We start from the raw sequence: 21,290 nt of genomic DNA on the forward strand, positions 1-21,290 counted from the left end.
TAATGTTAAGTGTGTTCATGTTCACTGTTAATGTTATGTGTGAGTGCCACCATTGTCTTTTACATTTTGTGTCAGTAAACGTTTCACAAAGTTGAGAGAGTCTGTGCATCCTGCTCCATGCCCTGTGGCACTCGGGCAGGTACAATAACATATATGAATAATTTTATATCATTAAAAAGAATTGTATCTTTTTTAAAATCATTTTTTTCTTTTATGAAGATCTATTATGAAATAGAGTGTTTTTTAGCTTGGCTGTGCAGTTTTGAATTCATGATTGCTCTAATTTCTGCAAACAACCATGAGCCACTGTTTTGGTCTCCCACCATCTTAATTTATAGAAAAGAAAACACCTGCCTAGATGGATATAAAGTTAGTGAAAGGGAAAGTTATGCAATTACTATCAGTAATCAAATAAAAATGAATTTTCAATAAAAACATAAGACTTTAATGGAACCACTTCCTGGGACATGATTGACATTACCATATTCGCATGAGTTTTCCTCCTCCTAAAAGGTCTCTTTGATAATGACATGGGACATTTACTGCTACATATGTGGGTCCAGCACAGCAGATGTGCTGGTTAATTGTGTCATGTCCTACAGTCATGACCTACAGTATAACTCACTCCTTGGTTGTGTGATACAGTCATGACTCACCCCATGGTTGTGAAAGTAATCTTTGTGGGACTGACCTTTTGATGATGCAGAGAAAGAATTTTTACATTAACATGTGAAGATGAAAAACTGCAGGGGGCATCAGATTCCACTCTTACACCCTCTGGCATCAAATGAACCCTGTTCCTATTTAATGGCACTAACATCTGAACATTCAGATCTATAAATATGTTCTCCTTTTCAAACATGCATGTCTGTGTGTAAAACCAAGTGTGTGCACGAGTGTGTGTGTGTGTGTGTGTGTGTGTGTGTGTGTGTGTGTGTGTTACCTTGCATCTTGCTTATGCTTGTCACAATGAGGAATGAGGATCCCATCAGAAGCAGCACAAGAAACAGAGACACAACACTGATCACAGTGGAAGATGGAAATCCTGGAGAGGACACGGTCATGATCAGTGAACCAATCACATTTAACCTTTATCCTGATCATTCAGAGGTGTCTGATGAAGCTGACAATGTGAGTAGTTTTACTCCATGTTGTACAGTCCACTGTGTGTCACCACCTGTATCAGGAGAGGAAGCTGATGTGTGTTTGGATCCTGAGGATGTGGTTGGTTTGGTCAATTGTGCACTGATGTGTGATGATGAATATGGTGATGAGGTTGAAACTGTAGACTGTGGACCCTGAAATAAAGTCACATTTATTACAGTAATAGACTGTAACAACAAGCTCAACATTTTCTGATGAGGAAGTGGTCACATGGCCACTATGATGTCAGAGCATCCTCTATTCTGCTCCACAGCCTTGACAACGTTCCTAAATGGACTTTCCAAAAATATAAAGGCCATTTTAGTGTTTAAGCACAATGTGTAGGAGTGTGTTTCACCCACTTATTAAGTAGTTCATGATAGGATGACAACTTCCTTTTTTGACCCACAGACAGACATAGAGAGAGAGAGAGAGAGAGAGAGAGAGAGAGAGAGAGAGAGAGAGAGAGAGAGAGAGAGAGAAAGAAATCTGCATGTCCAAGTGGGATAAAATAATTGCATCTGAGCCAAGTCGCGAAAGGAGTGATCTCCAATGAGTTCATAACATATAAGTGAACAAACAGATGTTTTGGCTTCATGGGCTAAAGATGCTTCCTGACTTATTTCACTGCTTTCTCCAAGTCCCTCTTACTTGATAAGGTTAACCAGCAATTATCACACTTGTGTATGTTTCCTTCTGTTTCAGTTCTTTTCCAGTTCATTCACTGTTACATGTACATATCTAACCTCACACCTTAATAACTTGATTTATGTACAGCTCCAACTACAAGCTACCAGTCTTGTTCCAGAAAGAGCTATTCTTTAAGACCTGGTCAAGGTCAGACTGAATTGAGAAAAGGTGTGTGTGTGTGTGTGTGTGTGTGTGTGTGTGTGTGTGTGTGTGTGTGTGTGTGTGTGTGTGTGTGTGTGCAAACGCAACAAGGGGGAAAAATGTTCAAACATTTCAACAACTTTTGCCTCCCAGTATATTTTTATTGGTTTGCAATATTAAGTTATTATGCTGCATTTTTATATACAAAGGGGGAACACATACATATATAAAGGAATGTATATATATGTATAAAGTGATGAGACAGCGTACACTTGACACCAAGTCTGTACTGCTATCTAGAGGACAAAGCAAGATAAACAATTATGCATTAGTGTTTAAATGTAATTTTGTAAAGGTTTTTTTTTTTGTATGAGCTTTGCATTAAGCATGTTAATGTGAATATCTGACCAGGACCAAAAAATTTATATTAGTGCATTCCTATCATTATTCTTCTATGTGTTAGACTGCTCATATTAGTTAACTTTGTACACATTAAAATGAAGTATGCAGAAGCCTTGCTTTTTTTTTGTTTTTTTATGCTTTCTATTTTCAGATTTCTAACAACAATTTACAGTCTATGTAAGAAACTGAAAGAGGTGTTATTATTACTAATGACAAGCACATGACACCTGTCCAGGTTGACATTGCACAAATCTAGATAAAAAGATCCTTCTGATGAAAACATTGTGATTTCTTTCTTAAAGGTCTCCTTGGTAACAGCATCTTTAGATCTATCTGCATTCTTATAGAACTTCACTGTAGCATAAGCTGCAGCTTCAGCAGATGTCCCTGCTGACTGCTGAGCAATCAAGACAGAAATATGGGTAAACGAGCAATGCAGTAAATGTCCTGAGAGAGATGGTTATAGAGCAGTAGCATAAACAGAATGTGAGAAATCATAGAGGGTTGTGGGTAACTTCTGCTGTCTTCAAATTAGTCTTCAATCCATATGGAAGTCCTGTGTGTAACCAGTGTGTAAAGAACATATCAAGCCAAACTGTAAATGTATGTCTCATCTGTAAACAATGGTGGTGATTGTTTATGAGAGCCACAAAACCATTGTTAATGTGGATCAACCACTCTCCCACCATCTTAACTTAGAGAAAATAAAACACTTGAGTCAAAGGGAGAGTTATACACTTTCATAAACAATCAATAAATGCATTTTCAGTAAAAACATACAACTGTAACCTAACCACTTCCTGGGTCATGAGTGACAGTAGCATAGTCACATGAGTTTTTCTCCTTCTTAAAGGTCTCCATGGTAATGACATGTTCAGAACTATCAGTTCTCTTATGGAACATCACTGCTGCCTAAGTGAATCCTTCAGCAGATGTGCTGGCCAATTGTGGAACGTGTCCTACTGAGGAATCAGAAGGAGTTGTGGGTAATTGAGCTGTGGAGTAAATGTCCATATCATGGGAGCATGATAGTGGTTGAGCTAAAGCATAAACAGTTTTGGAGGGATCAGAGGGGTTTGTGGGTAGACAGACAGTAGAGTAGACTGTAGGAGCTCCATTGTGTCTGGTGTCTTTAATCTCCTCATAGTCAAAGACAGCAAGTGGAACCTGAGAGCATAAACAATACATCAATAATTATAACAATAAAAACTATGGTCCGCCAGTTGTATTAAAAGGTAGTAAGTAGCCTTACTAATATTTTGTTCATTGTATGTGTTACAGCAGTGCCTGTGTCTGTGTTTGTGCATGTGAGAACATGTGCAAAAAGCTAGAATGTAGTGTTTCACCATTAAAGGCATTCTGTTACCAAGTTTATAGGAAGGAAGCTTATTTTATCTTTTTTTGTGCATGCAAGGTAAGAAAAAAATCCTCTGTAGAAATGGGTGAACACCTCACTCCATGGTTGAGGGATACAGTCATGACTCACACCATGGCTGTGTGATGCAATCATGATTCACCGCATGGCTATGTGATGCAGTCATGACTCACCCCATGGCTATGTGATGCAGTCATGACTCACCCAATGGTTGTGTGAGACGTCTTGGAGGGGTTGGCCTTTGCATGATGCTGAGAAGGAATTTTGACAAGCAATTTTGAAAGCAAACATTACAAGAACAACAAAAAAATAAATAAAAACAAATCAATACATCTTGTGAAAGAGTTCATTTGATCTTTTTCCTGCATTGTCTGCTTAATTTGCTTTGCCCAGGCATACTCATTTCTAGTGCATCAGATTGCATTGTTCTATAATGCATGTGGTTAATCTACAACACAGACATATGTGGCACTCACGTCTAAACATTCAGATGACTTTTAACCTTGGAATAACCTCAAAGTACAAACATTTGACCATGTGGTAAATTATTTGATGAATCTGATTTTCCAAATTATTGTGAATTTGCGAGTGTGTGCACAAGAGTGTGTGCATATGTTACCCTGCATCTTGCTTCTCTTTCTGAAAGTCACTATGAGGAATGAAGTTCCCATCAGAAGCCGCACCAGAATCAGAATCACACACACAATACTGACCACAGTGGAAGATGGAAATCCTGGAGAGGAAACAGAGTCATAATCAGTGAAGCAATAACATTTAACGTTTATCCTGATCATTCAGAAATGTGTGATGAAGCTGACAGTATCTATGATAAATGTGGTGATGAGGCTGAAATCAGAATATCTGGATATACAAACACAAGAGTGACAGATTATATCGAGGTCTCATGAAGCTGACAGTAGGTGAGTAGTTTCACTCTGTGCTGTACAGTCCACTGTGTGTTAGCACATGTATCAGGAGAGGAAGCTGATGTGTGTTTGTATCCTGAGGATGTGGTTCTTTTGGTGAACTGTGCACTGATGCGTGATGATGAATGTGGTGTTGAGGTTGAAATTGGAATCTTTGGATAAATAGAAAAACACAGGAATTACATTATCTGAGTCCATGATGTGATTGGTATTGTGATTATGATTGGTGACAGTCACAAAAGGAACATTATTTGACACTTATACTTGTGTTTCTTGTATCAGAGGTGGTCACTGTGGTTTTAGATGTTGTGTGTGCAGTTGTGTTCGATGAGGATGATGAAGATGCTGAAGGTGCTGGCACTTGTGGTTCTGTTAATTGAGATGAAGAGATTAATGGTTAAACATTCAGTTGCAAAGGAAAAAAAAAAGTGTTATCCTCCTGTTCCCTGTGCCCAAAGCAGTCCCCAAGGGGGCATTGGTTTTTGCTTGAGAGTACACTGTGCGTGATTGGATGCTGCTTCTCACCAGTGTAGGTGCTGATTGGGTGTAAAAGCAGAATGTTGATTGTAAAGTGTGTGCGACGATGGGACAATGCAGAGGGCGCAAGTCATCATCTTAACGGACACACAAGTTTAATAAGTGAAACAAACAAAACGAAAAAAAACAAAACAAAACAGGAGAAACAGCACTGATCATGAGCAACACAGAACACGACAAGCGTTAAATGGCATATATCAGCTGAAAGCGCAAGGCACATGGGGTCAAACACTGAAAAAGGATGATAATTTAAAACAAGACCTTAAATACACACATTTACAAGGATGATAACAAGAGACAGGAGTGACATGAACCGTGTAACAAGGGAGGGGCATGGCAACGAAGAAACACACACACACACCAACAAGGAGGAGGGGGCTGTGCTGTGACAGTGTCCTTGGGTATGAGAAATGCACTATATACGTGTAACTAATGATAATAATGAATGTTGTAACCAGCTGTACATGTGTAGTCTATCTCATACTCAAGCATACTTCATGTGTGTACATTAAATAGCTCAGTCAAAAAAACAAATCCCACATTTTCTTAAATATACTGACCGCTGTTCTCTAAGAAAGTGAATTCTGCAGAATAAACCATCTTGCATATGGTGAAAAATATGCTAATACAGGCATTTCTGTTCTTCATTTAAAGCACTATTAATATGATATTCACTTTCCTATATACACATTGTTTTACAATTATGTTGCATTGATGTTATGGGCAGAATATTTAGCCTCCTGAAAGAAAGAGTCTGAAATAAGACTCACTGCTCTAGTGTCCTGGGTTTGAATCCTGACCTGGCCACTGCCTGCAACTCACCTTCCTTCAGTTTCACTGGTGTGTACGTGTCTATTCATCTCTCTATATCCACTGCACACTGGTAGGTTCCAGAATCCCCTACAGTGAGGTTTCTCATTACCACCCAGAAGACTTTAGCACTGGTATTATCATACAGAGAGAATCTGCCTTCATGCACCCATGTGTGTTTGGCTCCTGTTTTAATTTGGTCAGCAAATGGTTTACTTTCCTGCAGAAATATTTCATGTTTGTTTTATATCCTTCCTCATATTTGCATTTGATTTTGACTCCTCCTCCATAATATGCTGTCACTTCATTGGTGGACTCTCCTGTCACTGAAATACATGACAAACATCCGTCTGAGTGACGTCATAGCATGTTCACGAAAGCTCGGTTGTGACATTTGTAATCACAACGAGAACACTACTGTGCAGGTGAATTCAAACTGTAACAACATTCCTGTGCTAATAACCCATGGACAAAGAACTTCTTACCGTTTGGACAGTGTCGATGATGTAGAATTGCATTTCATTACCTGAGACCAGGTAGAGGGTGAAGATGAACAGGATCTTCATTCTTAGTTCAAGATCACAGATATCCAAACCAACTCCTCTCCACTGTAAACAGATATCAGAGTTCCTGTAGCTCACACCGCAACACTGTCTCTGCCTGGGCTGTGTCTTCATCTGATTATTAAACAAAAAGTGAAGATGAATTTCCCTTTTTCATGACAGAGAGGCAGCAGAAACATGTCAAATCAACTGTAAAATCTTATAGTAAAATATTTTCAAATAACTAACAAATTTAATGGCATTAGTTAAAGCTGTCTGATATCAGAGTACAAAAGAAAAACAAATGAACAACTATATGTATGAATTTTTTAAAGGAATCTAACAAAGGATACTTCCATTATTGCAGAAATATTTGTTGTTTGTTTCATGTCCTTCCTCATATTTGCGTTTGATCCTGACTCCTCCTCCTGAATGCTGTCACTTCATTGGTGGACTCTCCTGTCACTGAGATATATGACAAACATCTATGTAAGCAAAGCCTTATTTTGTTACTGCTAATACTGTTGATTATTTTGATGTATATTTCCAGATGTTTATTTACTGATATTTTTATTATCTGCTGTCTCTTTTCACTTCCCCAGACTGTGTAGGTGTGGTTCAGTCCTAACCCAAAAGACTGAGTGAGACACCTGCTTCTTTTTCTGACTCTGAAGTGCAGATTTCCCAGGTCTAAAATGATTTGCATGGTTATCAGTTTGTTTTGTTCTGCATCCCTTTTTTCAGATTACATATGATGTTCATACACAGGCTAAAACAGCACAGAGACACAGCAGGGGATCACAGTGAGGGAGTGAGTTTGGGAACCTTCAAGGTAGTGGCATATTCTGTTAAAGACTTCTTTTAAATAAATGGCAACCTACTTAAATGCAGATTTCACAGGTACACACATGCAACCAGTCTATTCACACTGAATAGGTCGGCGACACAAAACTGTTTAATCTAGTTTATTTATGTATACTTCATGCTCTTTTCTGCACTTGGTGACTCGACCCCACATATGCAGTTATTTCTCACAAGGCCTGAAGTCATAAGTCTTAAGTTTCCAAAATGATCATTATTCTGGTTTTCTGGCTCTTCTATCCTGGGGAGGGACTTTCACACAAACCAATAAAAGTAATGATGGAATAAAGGTATAAAAAGTAAAGCTTATTCCATCTCCAGATCTATGGGGTGCTTGTGCACATGTTGCATGTGTACGTGTGCACGTGTGTGTGTGTGTGTGTGTGTGTGTGTGTATGCGCACATGTGTGTATTTGTGTGTGTACATGTGTGTGTGTGTGTGTGTGTGTGTGTGTGTGTGTATATGTGCACATGTGTGTATGTGTGTGTGCATGTCTGTGTGTGTGTATATGTGCACATGTGTGTATGTGTGCGTGTTCTATTGGCTGGGTGCCAACCGAATTGTGACACATTGATGCATGTTCTAAATCAGAACTGCACACTACTGAACTGAATTGGTCAGAGGCTTTCAGACGATATGGTAAATGGTACCCTCTGAAATGCTATTGGTTGAAATACTACAAGTTTTTTTCTTTTAACTTAAACTCTTTCTTTCTGTAGCCATAGAGAACCAGAAAGGCATAACAGTGGAAAGAAGTCATTTGCAGTTTAAGTGTTTCTTGTCATTTCAATCTGGAACACCTGCTGTGTGTGTGTGTGCGTGCGTGCATGTGAAAGAGAGAAAGTCAGTAAACACAAAGGAAAGAAAGCAAGAAGCTGTATATTACCTGTTGCTTTTCTTTTTCACATTGAATTATACTTCTAATTATATTGAATTATACTACTCTTTGTGGGGTATTTCCACACGCGACTTGTGTATTTCACACGTGACCCTAATCTCAGTAGTACCACAGTAATAACCCCACACAAAACACACACACAAAAACAGACACACACGAATGCACACAAAATGTGCAAAAATGCACACAGGCCCACAAATGCACATACAAACACCCCTACACCCATACCTACACCCACACCCACACCTACACCCACACCCACACCTACACCCACACACATATTGGAAGTTCTTGCCCACTCACCCTGATGGTTTCAGCATTATTCCCAAATTGTTTGGAAGCTTTCGAAACAAGTTTTTAAAACTTTTAATCATAATGTATTCAAATATGATGCACAAAAAAGTGTGTGTGTGTGTGTGTGTGTGTGTGTGTGTGTGTGTGTGTGTGTGTGTGTGTGTGTGTGTGTGTGTGTGTTATAAAGTACCTATTGCTCTTTTGGCATTGTTCTTCATCACAATCATCACAAACATGGCACTCACGATCCCACACCCAATCACACCTGCAGCCAGGAGGCCTCCGACATATCCAGAATTATCTACAGCAATTGGTAAACAAGCAGGAGGAGAATATGTGGATATGGTGGTCTTAAAGTGGGACAGACATCCTAGTTACATGTTACAGAGTTTATACATTATAGACCTTAATAAGGTCACACAGACCTTTTTGCTTGCATTCAAAGGCACTATAGATACTGTTATGCATTTGTATGACTTTTTTGAATGGGTTATGTGGATGTTATAATTGCTATAAAACACTCTTCAAATCATCATGCGTTCACTGATCTAGCTCCTGTTTGATATGATTGGCTCATTGACGAGCCCCTCTTGAGCTGCAATTACGTGCAGCAGACGAGCTTCCGCACGGAGGACTGGCCCATTCCTGCTCAGTGCTCCAGGCATTAGATTCCCTATTGATATTACTGACCAGGAAGAGGATTCATACAGCACCTCATCAAGGTTGATATCTGTGAGCATGTTTGCCCCTTCCTCTTAAAACATTAGGACTGCATCCTGTGCATTGAGGTTCACCATGGTAACTGTGACGTGATCTCCCTCTCCTCTCTGTTCCTAACTGCAGGACAGGGAGCCTCACTGCAGAATGGACAGCTTCACTGCAGGATGGAGAGCCTCACTGCAGGATGGAGAGCCTCACTGCAGGATGGACATCCTCACTGCAGGACGGACAGCTTCACTGCAGGACGGACAGCTTCACTGCAGGATAGACAGCCTCACTGCAGGATGAACAGCTTCACTGCAGGATAGAAAGCCTTACTGCAGGATGGAGAGTTTCAGTGCAGGAAAGCCTAGAAAAGCCATGGAGCAAAAGAGTAGTACAGAGGCTTACATGTGGTAGGCCAAGGTGTGACCGCAGTCTCTCTCCACCCTGTGATGGAAGAGCATGGTGTGGTCTGGCCTAGAGGCACACAAAAACCATTCTCAGCCTCGGTGGTAGTTCAGTTTTAGGTGGAAACTGCACACTTATGACTGCATGCTTATTTTTCTTTTCAAAGCAAAGAGGGAAGTGCTCTTTCAAATGACACTTTGAGGCTGAAGACAGGGACAGTACTCTTGTATGAATTTAGGCAAGCAAAAGCAGCAATGTAGACTGATGTTTTATAAAATAATAAGCAGTAAGAAATGTATTTATGCATATGATATTCATTAACTCTTTAAGAAGCACGAGCAGGAAACATCCAGTTTCTGCTGTCACTTTCTAAAACCATAGCATAGAGAGAAATTCAGCTTTCTAGCTAATAACATTTTTTTGGCCAACATGAGATTTTCATTTTTAGTCATGTCCAGATGCATTATCCTGGATGGATATAACAATAGCATTTCATTAGATGAAGTTTAGTTCCACACTGATAGAATTAAACTGAATCAAATATAGGCATCTGTTATAGAGAGAGAGTACTGTACTGTACTGAGAGTACTGTGCTGCTAGAGTACTGTACTAAACCAGCACTGTACTCTGAACTGTTCTGGCTGCTACCGGTGACTGCTATGTTCAGGGTAGCATGCCATTGATTCCTATGCACAACTCGTTTTACATATGCCCAGTACTGTGTACTGCACTAAATAATTGCACTGTCTACTCATTTTGTATTTGTCCTATTCTGTATTTATTGTTGTTTATTTAATGTTTATTTAATGACATTTTTGCACTATATTGGACTGTTTGCACTTGTATAGCATGTTGTCTGTTGTACTTTTGTTTTGAAATGACAATAAAACCTCTTTGAACTTTGAACTTTGAGAGAGCAAGAGAGAGAGAGAGCAAGAGAGAGAGAGAAAGAGAGAGAGAGAGAGAGAGAGAGAGAGAGAGAGAGAGAGACTGACCTGGCAGGAAGTTCTCACCACTGTTTGTGTTGAAGCTTTCTGAACTGGCTGGCATATCTTGCACCACGTCAAGGTTGACCTCTGTTAGAACATCTGTTAGCACTTCCAGTGCCTGCCAGTGCCACATCAGTACATACCAGCATCCTCTACACTGACATTCCTGATGGTCACAATGAATTCCCTCTGCTCTCTGTCATCCTCCAGAGAAAACCTTCCATAAGCCGATGAAATTGTATACCTGCTTGCAAGAGCTCCACCCTTTGTTCACGCCTGCCTTTACTGAAGTACTTTGGGTAAGATTCACTTCCTCTGTCATATGAGCAGTGAACAGTAGCATTTCCACCTAGTGGTGCTTTCACTCTGATTCCAGATATCACACTGTGGAGAACTGAGGTGAAAAACTCACACAGACAAGAAACACAGACAATCAGTAACATGGGCCCACAATCAGACACAGGCAGAGAGCGAGGGAGGTTGACAATCAGACACAGTGCGATGGTAGCACAGACCCACAATCAGACACAGAGAGACGGAAAATAAATAATCACTAGTCATAATAGTGAAGCTTGTTTTAGTCCCTTTTCTTGAACAGAACCTTTAAAATAATTTGGACAGAGACATGGAAGAGCTCTGATTTCATTTGCTCAGAAAATGAAGATGAAGCCTGTACATATGCAAGAAAAACTTAAACAAATAAACACATGAAAAGCTCAAATGATGTTGTCATAATTACACACAGAGAACAAAGCCATGAGTGGTCAGCAAATGGTTTGAATTCTAAGATTTTAAGCTTTAAGATTTTAACGGTGAAAGATAAAAAACCAAGGAACTCACCACCAAGAAGCATCAGACTCGTTGCTGTAATGCTCATGCTGTCTTTTGCACTTTGTCAGTCCAAACTTAGATGAAAATTCCAAGACAACAAAAAAAGGTTAAAAAAAAAAGTGCTTACTTTGCCTTCTTGTGCTGTTCAATTATAATAGTTCAGGTGGAAAAGAATTAAACATCAGCCCTAGCCAGCAGACCTTGAGTTTGTGTGGAACCAAACAAGCCACTCAGTTTTTCTTCCTGCCCCAGCTAGTAGGCTAGAGTTTTTGGGTCTCTTCTCATGTTGTTCAAAGTGTGTGTGTGGGCAGGTGCTATGTTTTTCATTCTGTGCTGTGACTTTTTACCAAGTCCACGTTTCTGTTTTAGTCAATAATGGCTTGAACTTCTGCTCACACAAACATTCATTCACAGTCTGGTTGCCCGACCCTATTCTAGCATCCATTATACAACACTAATTTTATCATGTGCATTTATCAGTCTATAAATACCTGTTAATATGTGTAAAACAAAACTCAGTCCAAACAATTTAGTCATAATTGTTTAATTGCCAAATAAGTCAAACATGAAAGACATGCACATGACTGAAGAAAAATAGAGCAAGCAAAAATGTTTGATCTGCTATATCATGGTTGCATTTATATAAGCAATTTGTTCTACATATTTACCACAACAGAAGGTTCAAGTTTGAAAACCATGTATTGTTAAGAACCTTCCGAAAGGATTATTACTCAAAAACCATATTACAATAGTGGAGGGCATATGGCACTGAAGAGAATTAACACCTCAAAGTTTACATCTGGTCATAAGGTATAACTGAATAATTTCAAATTGTAAAACTGATAAATCAATCACCTAACTGATCACTTATAAAACAATAATCTATTTTAAACTCTTATTGTCATGTCTGTCTTGTTACTTTCATGCTGCTTCCCAGGAAACAATCAATCAGTGTTAATCAACCAACCATGCCCCCTCGAACACGATCACCTCCTGGCATATGTTGATCGCCTTATCTATATACACTCTTATCTTCTGTGTTTTAGGCCCAGCTTGTCTCGACCAGAAGCAGCAGCCCCTTGAGCATCTACAAGATCTTGGTGGCATCGATGGACCGGAGAAGCTGCAGAGGATCTCCAGTCCGCACTCAGTGGTTAGAGAAGAGCAGATGACGAACGTTGTATCCCGTTGGGGTCTCCACAGAGCAGGTGGTGAAGGCCTGCTCAATCCGGCCAGGTTCCCCTGGGGGAACCCGGAGGATGGGACCCTCTTTATGGAGAGGGTCCCATTCATACAGAAGGTCCTTTTCGGGGCTCTGCGACTGATGCCGGGGGACCTCATTTGTACCCAGCGGGAATGGGCCCCTGGGGTTCTACGACGTCACACAAACCTGGAAGAAGAAGAAGAAACCTGGAAGAAGGACTGATGTGTTTTTAAACAATACAGGTTTCTGGGAATTAGTTGGCCTGGGAGATAAATGGGAGAGGGGGGGGGGGGCTTGTTTTAATAATTTTAAATGATTTCAAAGTTTGGTTTCTTTCATGCCTTTAAAATCCTTAGGGATTTGATTGTTTAATGATGGTTTAGTCAAATTAGGAGGGGTGTTTACTGTTTGTCTTTTAATATTTTAGAGTTTTTTAGATGAAAGACAGTTGTTTTTTATGGAATGTGTGATTGAATGTTTTTTATTGTTGAATTTGTTGAAATGAATGGTTGGAATAAAGTTATGGTAAAAAACAAATCTATATGCACTCTGTGCTCCACCCCCTCATTGTGAGGTTTTATTTGTGCTCCACCCCCTCTTTATGAAGTCCTGTTTGCTCTATGCCTACATCGTGAGTGTTCTCCCATAATACTGATTGCTCTGGTTTTGACCTTTTTTTACTGTTATCCATTGTTTGCTTAGATTTTTTATACTTCTGCCCTATGTCCATCTGTCCCAGTCTACCTTTACCCTGTTTTGGAACAAGGTTTTTGGACTGCCTTAAATAAATTCAATGCTTTGCAATTGAATGCCCTTGGTTTGCCCATTATAGCACTTATAAACCAATCACTTAATATTTGTAAGTGTTATGAATCAATTGCCTAAAGGTTACAATATTTTAACTCTTATTAACTCCATATGGACACATTGCCAGTTAATAGCTTGATCTGTCATAAAGGCATTTTACCATCTAACATCTTCTTATATTAATTTTGTGGTAAGATAATAGTTGCATAATCTGAAATTAATTTAGCAGAATACTGAGAAGTAACAGTGGCTGGTAGACAGGCCTTTGATTTTGATAAATACAGACCTCCATATTCTCCTGTGAATTTGGCAGACTTGTGTCTGGGAAAGCGAGAAGCATAACCTAGCACAATGCCTTTATCGAAGGCATCCAGATGATGGGTTTGTTTTCAAGTTCAAGTTCAAGTTTGTTCAAGTTGGTTTATTCGTCACATACATAGTCATACACAGTATAACTCGCAGTGAAATGGTGGAGAGTGCTCTGTCCAAACTGAGGAAAAGAAAACAGTGGTGCGTAGAGAAATATAGATATTCTTTATATGTATAGACATAGATATTCTCTATATGTGAAATATATATATGTTTTGTTTTGATGGTTAATGTTATATACCTGCCCTGAATCTTAAGGCAAAGAAAATTCCAGAAGTAATTGGCAGTACCAGCAGAACTGTGATAAAACCACCTCCAGCATAAATGAAGGTATCTGTATATTCTTGGATAACAAAGAAAATACCACACACACACACACACACACACACATTCACACACACATGCACACATGCACATATACACACACAAACACACACACACGACTAACTAAATATCTCCATATTTTAGTTTTACTTGTTTACTGAATATTATCTCTGATCACATTATCTAAATTCTAGACTAGAAATTTAGGATGCCTTTGTGTTACACCCTTCGCTGCAACTCGATCTACTGCGGACTATGCATCCCATAAACCTCCTGTTCCCAGTCACCTGAGCTCTAACCTCACCTGGGTCTCGTTCTTCTTAATGTGTTCACTCTATATAGCCTCTTGTCTCTATTTGTTATTGCAAAGTCTCGTTTGCCAGCCTTGCGTTTCTGAGCTGAGCTGTAGTTTGTTGTCTTGATTATTGTTTTGGATTATTGGATTGCCTGCCTGTTTTCAGATATTCTCTTGCTTGTTCCCTTTAGATCTGTTTGCTCTGTGCCTCTACTTGTATCGACCATTTGCCAGTATTTGACTACTCTTTGGATTGCCTCTATTAAGCTATATATCTTTACTGCATTCGACTTTGTCTCTGTTCACAAACCTGACACGTTGTGTGATATCTGTAGTGTTAATGTTCCATCAGCTGTCTACTCGACTGCCCACCTTTATTTAAGATCACTTTTATATTTAACAAATTTAATTAAGTTATTTAACACACTGTTTATTACTATTTTATTAAAGACAACACATCAACAATTGAAAAGCACTGAACTAAAGGGGAATCCTTACATTAACTGAAAGAGGAACACTACTCTGAAACACATGCACACAAAATCTAAAACTGTTACAAGTTGATAGAAACTCATAGAAGGTAAATGTCACTGAAAGAAGGAAAATGTGTGTTGTGGTTGCTGTACTGGTGAGCTGTCACTTTGTTTTGGTGGTTCGAGCATATTTTTACCACCTAAGAAACCTGAAATTGAGACCAAGTGTGTTGCTGCCTTTGTGGTTTCTGGTAACTGAAGGCTGAGTGGAGTTTCCTGTTTCTGTGACATTTCCTGTTCCATTAGTAGAAAGTGTGTTCACAAACATTCTCACACTGGAACCAATGCACATAATGTAAATGTGTGTTTGGTATTCTGACTAAACAAATACTAATGAAATTAATCTGTTGAATTATGGAAATATGAGTGATTTAAGTGATTTAACACTCAATTACCATAAATGTAGTTTTGGATTCAGCATTACAAACACTGAACTGCTTGTACTTCATCTGATTGGCTTCTTGCAACATCAGCACAGAAAAATTCATCAGGTCAGAGCTGAGCTTAGCTCTCCACCTACTGCTATATATTAGCAATCAAGTGATATTTTACTGTTCAGTCAAAACACCTTCAAGGGGCATTGTAGGAGAGAAGTGGGAAGATCTTACCTTTAGTGGTGTGGGGGTAGAGTGGAGTGGAGGACTTGAACGGGTCTGACCCGACTGAATCAATTCCACAACAGTATTGTCCTGTGTCCTCTATTCTGAGGGCAGTGATGGTCACTACAAACATTTTTTTCTCTGTGTTGTCATGCAGAGAAAACCTTCCTTGAAACGCCCAGGGCTCCTTACCATCAGTTTTTACAACTGAGACACAGTCTTTATAGGTTCCCTTACAGAAATACTTGAGATAGGCTTCATATCCTTTAGCATAAGGACACTGTTCTTTTCTCTATAAAATTTATTTTATTTTATTTTGTATTTAATTTTTTTCTTCGTCATTTAAAATATTCTTTACAAATAATGCTTAATATTATTGTTATTAGTAATATTATTATGTCCTGTAAAACTGGTTTCAAACTGGTTTCAGTTAGTCAGTACTCATGGTAGTCTTATTAAATGTGCACAGTCATTATTTTTGTCAAGGACTTAACTTCATTTGTCTTCACCTGATAATAGAGTACAAGAGAGGCTGACAAAGGTCTTCATCTCTCAGGAAATTCAAGCATCAAGCACGTTTTGAAACTCTTCAGGGCTTCGTCAAATGCACTTTCACCCCGGAACTTCCATGCGAACCCTTCAGTGGTTCTTAATATTCTTATTCCCAAAATATTATTTTGTTGCCTCTTTTAGACGTTTTCAGTGTCCAGCTTACGTCAGTGCTTTTTGTTTGGAGTTCACTTCCATATCATTGTGAAGGTCTCATGTGAGTGTACAAGTAACTGTGTGTGTGCATATGCATATGCATGTGTGTGTGTGTGTGGGGGGGGGGGGTGAGAGAGGAAGGATGTGGTTTTTGAGCCACTATTTTAGCCTTGTGGTTGTTTCTCTTTAGGCTCAACTAAGTTTAAAATATAGTTTAACGTAAAAAGAAAATGGGTGTAGTTATGGTATCCTCAGTCATTTGTAAATTTTCCAATTAATGAACTTAATAAAATTAGCATAGAAATCCTGACATCCCGTACTTTAGGCATCAGGCCTAAAATCAACAGTTAACTGGCAATTTCTTTTTTTTCAGACTCCTTTCCTCACTTAGTGTGTTTGGAAAGTCAAAATACATGGTCCACTCCAGAATCTACAGAGCTATAGAACAGGGCTCTCACTGCTCCAATGCACCGGCTCCCACTCACACAGAGCTCAGTGTGTGAATCAGCAGGTTGACTGTAAGAAGTGTTGAGTTGCTGACAAGTGAAACAGGTTACCCCAGGGACAGGGCTCAGTGTGTGCAGTGCTGGTGTTCCCTGCAGGACTGGAATCAGGCTTCTTTGACTTTAGTGCCTGCTATTGTTTTGATATTGGCAGCAAAAGCTGCTTTTTAAGTGCACTATACTTTGAGTATTATATCATACTCTTCTATCATAGAGTGTTACATCTGCTTCTTCTTCTTCTTCTTCTTCTTCTTCTTCTTTAAATTCTTTGTATCTCAAAGTTGATTTATTTACACTTTATTTACACTTTTAGGAGTATATCCTACCCACTAATGGTGTAATAATCAGAAGCCACTGCCATGCAAAACCTAGTTATGTGCCCAATAATTAATAATAAATGAAATGTACTTTGCAGTCACTTCCTACATTTCATTTTAGTGGTTGCTTTCATTACCACTAAAAAAGTTTGTTTTGGTTGTTTTGATAGGTCTGTTTTGATTACTCTGCTTTCTTCATAGGCCAAATCCAAATTATGAAAGAAATTAATCGCTTTATTATTAGTGTAATAATAATAATCCATGGACACATAATCGTGGAAATAATCAATCCATCGACACATAATTGTGGTTTGTATACAAGCTAGCTAATATTTTCAATATATCTACAAATTACCTAATATTCTCAATTAATAATGAGAATAATAATGTTAGATAGCTAAAGGTGAATAAGGTGGATTTGCACAGAAAGGCTGCGCAGCTGCTGTCCTGCCCATAAGAAACAAAGTAAAAAAGTTTAAAAAATCAGCATTGGGTATACCAACATAACAATATCTCAGACTCACTTTTACCTGATAGTTTTTATTGTGGAAGTTGTTCAGTACTATATGACAGATCAGTGGTCCTACTACATATTTTAGGACAGCCAAAGCACACACCAGCATGACTGAACTCCACAGAGAACAGCCAGGACAGACCACGTCATTGTGACTGTACTTCAGAAAGTGCAGCCAGAATATGTTACACGAGTGTGACTGTGCTAAAGTGTTAATTTCTCAAAAATCATGGAATCAAAAAACACATTTACATTTACATTTATGGCATTTAGCAGATGCTCTTATCCAGAGTGAATTACAAAAGTGCTTTGTCATTTACTCATAGAATACATCCTAGTACAGTACAGAATCAAGCATACCAATGAACTAGAATACTGTAGAATACAGGAATGAATGCTGATACCTAGGAGTACAAAATACATAAAGTCTATCTTAAACAAATGGTGGCTATTTGTTTGTTTGTTGTTTATTTATAGTTGTCTACAGACCTTTTACTGGTAATGAACCTGAAATGCATTCACAGTTGTTACTGTAAGAGATATTTAGGTGTGAAAGAAATGGACCAAGCTCCTGCATCCAATGTTCATTCAAAGTTGTGCACTTTTAAGCAGAAGGAAAGCACATTTAGCCTTGCCTGACATTTGACAGTTACGCTCTATTTTGATTTCCTTACAGTTGAATATATGACATTATCTGTATCTTTAACGGAATGTGAACTGCCCATAGGAGACCTACCTGAGCCTTCCAGAGATGTTGTTGGGTTGTTGATGTTGAGATCACTTCCTCTGATGAAGATAACAGAGGAGTAATTGAGGTCATCAGCCTTCCTTGTGAAGTTTACATTCACGTAATTTAAAGAGTCGCGTGAGTCTGTTGCTGACATTATAGTTGAGTATTCAACTGAGCTGACATCTGGGAAGGACCTATTATTGGCTGTAGGGGTGTTCTGTAGGCATGGAGCCTTCATGTTATTGGATGTGGAAGTGGTGTCTTTCTGGTGATTGGTTGTAGTGAAGCTGTTGAAGTTCCTGATGGGACTGTTACTGGTGGGCTGATTTACAAAAGGATGAGCCTGCACCAATCAGATTAAAAATTAAACACAGAAAGTAAGCCAGGTCTGTTTACTTTTTCTTATTCTACAATATGTCTTTCTCTCTCTAACATACCTAGATGCACATAAAACTAATTATTATTACCTTCACTATTTTTTGTTCCGTGACTTTCTTGTGCTTATTTTTTTGTTTTACCAGCATGAAAAGGAAGATGGCAAGAAGGAGCATCACTGCAGCCAGACCAGCACCTATATACACCCTCCCTGGAAAACAGAACAGAGCAAACTGAATGAACTTTTTGCAATCTCTTTGGAATACATAAGAGAGCAAATTAAATCTGACCAAATTGTTTAAAAATGCTTTGCATTCACTTTAACCTTTGTTGATATATCTTGCCATGCTAGTTGTACTAGTTGTGTGCATGGTTGTCCCATGCCATCTTGTTTTGAAAGAAACGGTCACTTCCCTTACTTCTGTTAAAACAATCATACAGAACAGCCTAGTTTTGTGCTTTTAATAGACAGAAACCAACCCAAACCAAGCAACCATACGAACCCAAAACAATCGTCCAAATCAACTGAACTGTGTGCTTTTAATAGATTAAACCAACGCAGCTGTGTGCTTTTAATCACTGATGTTGAGTGTTATGCTGAAACAGTGAGCCATTTTAATTTGCATCCTGATAAAAGTTCAGGTGATTTATACCATTTACCTGTTTCCTCTGGGGTCTTGTGGTCTGGAAGCCTAAATGAGGTTACAATTGATGGAGGAGTGGGCTCTGAAGCTAAAATAAAGAGAAAAACAGATTGCTCATTGTTTTGCCAACTAAGCAAATGAAGGTTGGGATGGAACACTTACACTTTAATTGAACCAAAAATAAAATGACAAAACATTTATCTGAGCTATGAAGTATTTCAAATCAAACCACATGCAATGAATCAATATAGCTTTGTGATGGAATCGAACATTAGAACTGCACTTCACTGTTAAATGGATGTTGCATTACAAATACATTCATTTTGTTTCTGAGCTAAAGTTTGGTCATTTTGTTTTTGTCCATCACCAAATTTGCCTCGATCTGCATCCTTCACTTCCTCACCTTCTGATATGCTTAGGATCACCTCATGATATGTGTCTTTAAAGACTCGCTCCACCCCGCACCAGTAAGTGCCCGAGTCTGACATCCGTAAGTTGGAGATGGTCACAGTGAACACTCCGGATCCCTCATCAAACAGCACAAACCTCCCGCTGACAGATTTGTTTTTCGTACTTTTAATGAGAATGTCCTTCTCTGTGCATGAGGCTGTGCAGAAGTACTTCACATTTGTGCCAGCCAAACGATGAGAACAGTGGATCTGAACCTCTCCTCCAACACGGCCTTTCACAGTAAGTGTGTCAGTTGTAACACTTCCTAAAACTGACATGAGGGTGGGGTGAACAAAATGAGCAGAAAGTAAGCTCAAAAGACAAATAAATTAAGAGCCTTGTGTTCAGATTTACCTGTGAGAGTCCAGAGCTCAGCCAGAAGCATCCTCATATTTATTCACTGTCACCGAAAACTCTGTGAGGGTTCTTTACTGTTGTTTAACTTGTTTTCCTTTGTGTGTGTGTGTGTGTTGTAACCTGCTTCTATTACTTCAGATAGCTTCTTGCTTTCTTTCCTTTGTGTTTGCTGACTTTCTCTCTGTCACAAACACACACACACATGCACACACATGCACACAAATACACTTCCTTATATTTCTTTCAGATATATTTACAAGCTGTGCTAATAATAGACAGAAATATGTGAAATTAAAGCAGATGCATATTCTCACCCTTGTCCTTAACCACAAGCATTTTCCTAACATCTCTGCGGCACTATCCCACATCTGACACCACGTATGTTGAAGGTAGAGAGCAGGAACCCCACCCAGTTCTCTGACTCAGATCCTACAGGCAGTAAACACATGCCCTGACCACCAGACTAAAAAGCCAGCTCAGTTTTTACTTGGTCATAAGCCCTTCTAAGCAGTACTAGAGCTGGCTCTGCCCTGGCTAACATTCTTTTGGTACCAGGAACCCAGATGAGTCTACATCATGTTATGTGTGATGTAAGTATGTCTGTAATATATGGGTCCAGTGCCTCTGACCTCATCACACCCTCTCTCTCTCTCTCTCTCTCTCTCTCTCTCTCTCTCTCTCTCTCTCTCTCTCTCCTCCCTCTCCCACCCTTTCTGTCTCTCTCCATTACAGAATTCACCTACAGACAAATTATGTCCTTCACTCCTTTTCACTATGAATGACATTAGTTTTGCTGTACCTGTAACATTGTCAGTTTCATACAGTAAAAACTGTTTCTTTTTAGTTTTAATACATAATTGCTTATTCAAATTAAACTACTGTTCTCAAAACATTGACGTTGTCCTTGGTATTAAATGCCTATGAATATACTGTGTTAAGAAATGTGTGCTCATCATTACATTTATTTGGAAGCTAGGTCTATCACACTATAGTGTGATAGACTGACTCTAGCAG

General features: G+C 39.0%; 1 protein-coding gene, 1 long non-coding RNA gene and 1 pseudogene across 15 annotated transcripts in view; all 3 read right to left on the reverse strand.

The window, feature by feature from the left end:
- LOC118242660 (B-cell receptor CD22-like) overlaps positions 1 to 21,290 on the reverse strand; it is a 127,915-nt pseudogene that overhangs the window by 90,970 nt on the left and 15,655 nt on the right. The window lies entirely within an intron of this gene.
- LOC145651944 (uncharacterized) lies at positions 2,128 to 11,784 on the reverse strand. 10 transcript variants are annotated; one of them, XR_014118102.1, is made up of 9 exons: positions 11,560 to 11,784; positions 10,726 to 10,915; positions 9,731 to 9,799; positions 9,415 to 9,637; positions 8,811 to 8,921; positions 6,551 to 7,031; positions 4,371 to 6,350; positions 3,956 to 4,002; positions 2,128 to 3,543 (listed from the first exon to the last, which is right to left on the reverse strand). It is a non-coding gene; the product is annotated as an uncharacterized LOC145651944 (long non-coding RNA). The 10 variants fall into 10 exon arrangements; XR_014118099.1 differs by having other exon boundaries at positions 10,726 to 11,113; XR_014118097.1 differs by having other exon boundaries at positions 10,726 to 11,126.
- Positions 12,111 to 20,833, reverse strand: LOC113568580 (CMRF35-like molecule 8). 4 transcript variants are annotated; one of them, XM_035534559.2, is made up of 8 exons: positions 20,591 to 20,833; positions 20,274 to 20,457; positions 19,873 to 20,190; positions 19,486 to 19,557; positions 19,151 to 19,246; positions 18,918 to 19,036; positions 18,457 to 18,793; positions 12,111 to 12,940 (listed from the first exon to the last, which is right to left on the reverse strand). In XM_035534559.2, the coding sequence occupies exons 2-8, from the start codon at positions 20,308 to 20,310 to the stop codon at positions 12,888 to 12,890; spliced, it is 1,032 nt and encodes a 343-aa protein (XP_035390452.2). In that variant the 5' UTR covers positions 20,311 to 20,457; positions 20,591 to 20,833; the 3' UTR covers positions 12,111 to 12,887. The 4 variants fall into 4 exon arrangements, with proteins under 4 accessions (XP_035390452.2, XP_081556894.1, XP_081556895.1 ...); XM_081700768.1 differs by lacking the exon at positions 12,111 to 12,940 and having other exon boundaries at positions 17,742 to 18,793; XM_081700769.1 differs by lacking the exons at positions 12,111 to 12,940; positions 19,151 to 19,246 and having other exon boundaries at positions 17,742 to 18,793.

This window comes from Electrophorus electricus, chromosome 18, assembly GCF_041902795.1.
Source record: "Electrophorus electricus isolate QZ-2024a chromosome 18, ASM4190279v1, whole genome shotgun sequence".
Taxonomy (NCBI): domain Eukaryota; kingdom Metazoa; phylum Chordata; class Actinopteri; order Gymnotiformes; family Gymnotidae; genus Electrophorus; species Electrophorus electricus.

Coding starts and splice junctions, on each gene's coding strand:
- LOC113568580 (XM_081700768.1), bottom strand. CDS start 20,310: ATGAGGATGCTTCTGGCTGAGCTCTGGACTCTCACAG. Junction 19,558..19,872: donor GATCCTAAGCATATCAGAAG/GTGAGGAAGTGA, acceptor TCTTTATTTTAG/CTTCAGAGCCCACTCCTCCA. Junction 19,247..19,485: donor CAAGACCCCAGAGGAAACAG/GTAAATGGTATA, acceptor TTGTTTTAACAG/AAGTAAGGGAAGTGACCGTT.